Source organism: Camelus bactrianus, chromosome 4, assembly GCF_048773025.1.
Source record: "Camelus bactrianus isolate YW-2024 breed Bactrian camel chromosome 4, ASM4877302v1, whole genome shotgun sequence".
Taxonomy (NCBI): Eukaryota; Metazoa; Chordata; class Mammalia; order Artiodactyla; family Camelidae; genus Camelus; species Camelus bactrianus.
The window spans coordinates 66,904,361-66,907,193 of NC_133542.1; the positions used below are offsets into that span (position 1 = coordinate 66,904,361).

Below are 2,833 nucleotides of genomic sequence, written 5' to 3' on the forward strand. Positions count from 1 at the left end.
TCTGAGTTTACTCTATCAGGAAATATTTAATAGGCAGAGAGTTAATATAGAATAATGGCTAAGAACGGGACCCAGAAACCAAACTGCTTGGGTTGGAATTATAGCCACTTCCACGTCTTGGACAAGTGATTGAACATCTCTGTAATGATTCTGTAATTGTTTCCTCATCTGTATCTGCCCGAGGTCTTAGATGGACTAAGTCATCCTACAGACCTAGCTCATGGTAAATACTCTCATTGTGTTCAGTACTTTTATTAGGCACTGCTTACGATACGGTGGTGAACCAGGGACACAGTGTCGAAAAGGCAGTCAGACCCCTTCCAGATGCCCTCGTGGAAGTGACATCCTGGGCCTCTCCCATGTCAGTCGGGTCTTGCTGTGCCCTTCCTAATAGGAGAAATCTCCTTAGTCCAAAGTTCCAAGCACTCTGGGAAAAAAAAAAAAAAAAAGATGCTACAGACACCTATGCCGCTCCATCTTAGGAAAGTGTCTCCAGAGATGCAGATAGTACGGATCCTTCCAACAATGCAGAGAATTTCATGTAAGGACTTAAAACATCCAAAAAAAAAAAAAAATCATCGGTACTCAGTGTCCTTGCGTGTAGACTTCTTCTCACTCTCCTTTTTGACCCTTTATTGGGGGTCACTGAGAGGCACTGGCAGATAACTGCCTGCGTTCTGCTCTGGCACCAATCCTGATACTAGAAAGATGCACATTAGGAGCCCAAGTCCAGGGACATAGAGACTGACTCAGCTTCAGGTCATTCTGGCTGATAACCAGGATCTGATCCTGGGTGTGAGGGCAGATAATTGAGTGCTGATCATGTTCCATTGCAGCTGAGTCCCTGCCCTTATAAATTGCTGAGCAGAGTGACAATTCCTCCCAGATGGGGGTCCTGCTTTGTTCTCTCCAGATCTTGTTCCTCTATGCCCATTTCCAGGATAAGAACTCTGATCCTGAAGGCCAGAACTTTGCTGTCTAAACCCCTCACTGTTATCCGCCAGCATATCTGCACCTTTTATATAGTTCTCATGCTCAAACAGCCACCTAGGACTCAACTCAACTCTAATCTACTGTCAAGATAGGCACCTGTTACTTCCGTGATGACTTCCTTAATACCACCCACCTGCATGAAATAAACAGTTTAACCAAACCAGACAGATGCTCTCCTGCTGCCAGAAAGCGGTCTGTCCCCATACTAAACTAGTTTCATCTCCCAGAGTGTCGGAGACTTTCCAGTTTCATGACACTCCTGCTATGACTGTTATTCAAACTCCCAAACCCATTCCACAAAGAGATTGGAGCCGGGAGTACCAGCTCTAGGATATATATGTTTTCTTTAGGGAGAAATTAAGACAGACTGATATTCATTTTTAGGAAACCAAAAAGAGAAAAATCCTGGATAAAAAACAGAATAGCCTGAGATTTCATCATTTCTGTCTTTATGGATCAAGGAAATGAAAGTTCAGGAGGTGACTTCGTGCTCAGTGTAAATCAGTGACAGAGCCTGACGGGAAAGCCAGACCTGTGTGACCATACACCTGTCAACTAAACTAGCCACTCCTAAGAATTTATAACTGGGGACTCCAAGCCAGGACACATGCCTAACATTCCTCCGTATTTTCTCCCTGCAGGACAGCAATGACAAAAGGAAACCAGAGTCACATCACTGAATTCCTCCTCCTGGGACTGACCAGTGACCCCAAAAAGCAGGTGTGGCTCTTTGCCAGCTTCCTGGCCATGTACCTGGTCAATGTGGCTGGCAACTCAGTCATCACTGCCGCCATCCGGGGGGACGCCCGCCTCCACACCCCCATGTACTTCTTCCTCTCCAACCCGTCCCTGGTGGACACCTGCTTTACCAACGTCATCGTGCCAAGGATGCCGGCAAACATGATGAGCAAGAACAAGAAGGTCCCCTTTGCCCAGTTCCTCACCCAGATGTATTTCTTTGTGGCCTGTGCAATCACTGACAGCTTCCTCCTGGCTGTCATGGCCACTGACCGCTATGTGGCCATCTGTAACCCGCTGCACTACACCGCAACCATGAACCCCGGGTGCTGTCTCCTGCTCGTCATAGCCTCCTGGGTGGTGTCCCACCTCCACTCACTCACCCACACCATTCTCATGGCCCGCCTCTCCTTCTGTGGGCCCAACGTCATCCACCACTTCTTTTGTGACGTCCAGCCACTGCTAACGCTCTCCTGCTCTGACACCTCCGTCAATGAGCTGTTGGCCTTCACAGAGGGCTCCTTTGTGATTATGAGTCCTTTCCTCTTCATCATCGTCTCCTATGTCTACATCACCCGCGCCGTCCTGAGGCTCCCTTCCGGGAGAGGCAGGTACAAGGTCTTCTCCACCTGTGGTTCCCACATCACGGTTGTGGTGTTATACTATGGGACTGCCATCTCAGTGTACATCCGCCCCTCGTCCACCTACTCAGTGACAAAAGATCGTGTGGTCACTGTCATTTATACAGTGGTAATTCCCATGCTGAACCATTTTATCTATAGCCTTAGGAACAAGGACATGAAACAAGCCTTGACAAAGCTGGCGAGGAGAAAAGAATAGAATAAGAAATACACCCTTTATGGGGAGGTAGTCTGAAATTACGTAAATATTTCATTCCTCATCAAACTTCCTCCCATCTGTTCATGTACCTAGACTGGTATAGACTTATGGCTTCTTACTTTATTCAGTGAGTTGTAATTTATTACTTCTGTACCCTCTTCGAGTACTTTCTTGCTTTCCATCACATCAAGATATTCCAGACTTACCTTGTACTCTCTCTGCTCCAGTCCTGGAATCAGCCATTTCTCCAATGTGGATGCAA

The 2,833-nt window shown here is 47.1% G+C and overlaps 1 protein-coding gene across 1 annotated transcript; it reads left to right on the forward strand.

Annotated features, from left to right (window-relative positions):
• Nucleotides 1-1,542: 1,542 nt before the first annotated feature.
• On the forward strand, nt 1,543-2,571 carry LOC105069960 (olfactory receptor 1L4-like). Its single transcript, XM_010956211.2, has one exon. It carries the CDS (start codon nt 1,642-1,644, stop codon nt 2,569-2,571), a length of 930 nt encoding a protein of 309 aa, XP_010954513.1. The 5' UTR covers nt 1,543-1,641.
• Nucleotides 2,572-2,833: the final 262 nt, after the last annotated feature.

Bases quoted from the DNA above. Each gene is read 5' to 3' on its own strand.
- LOC105069960 (XM_010956211.2), top strand. From the start codon at position 1,642: ATGACAAAAGGAAACCAGAGTCACATCACTGAATTCCTCCTCCTGGGA.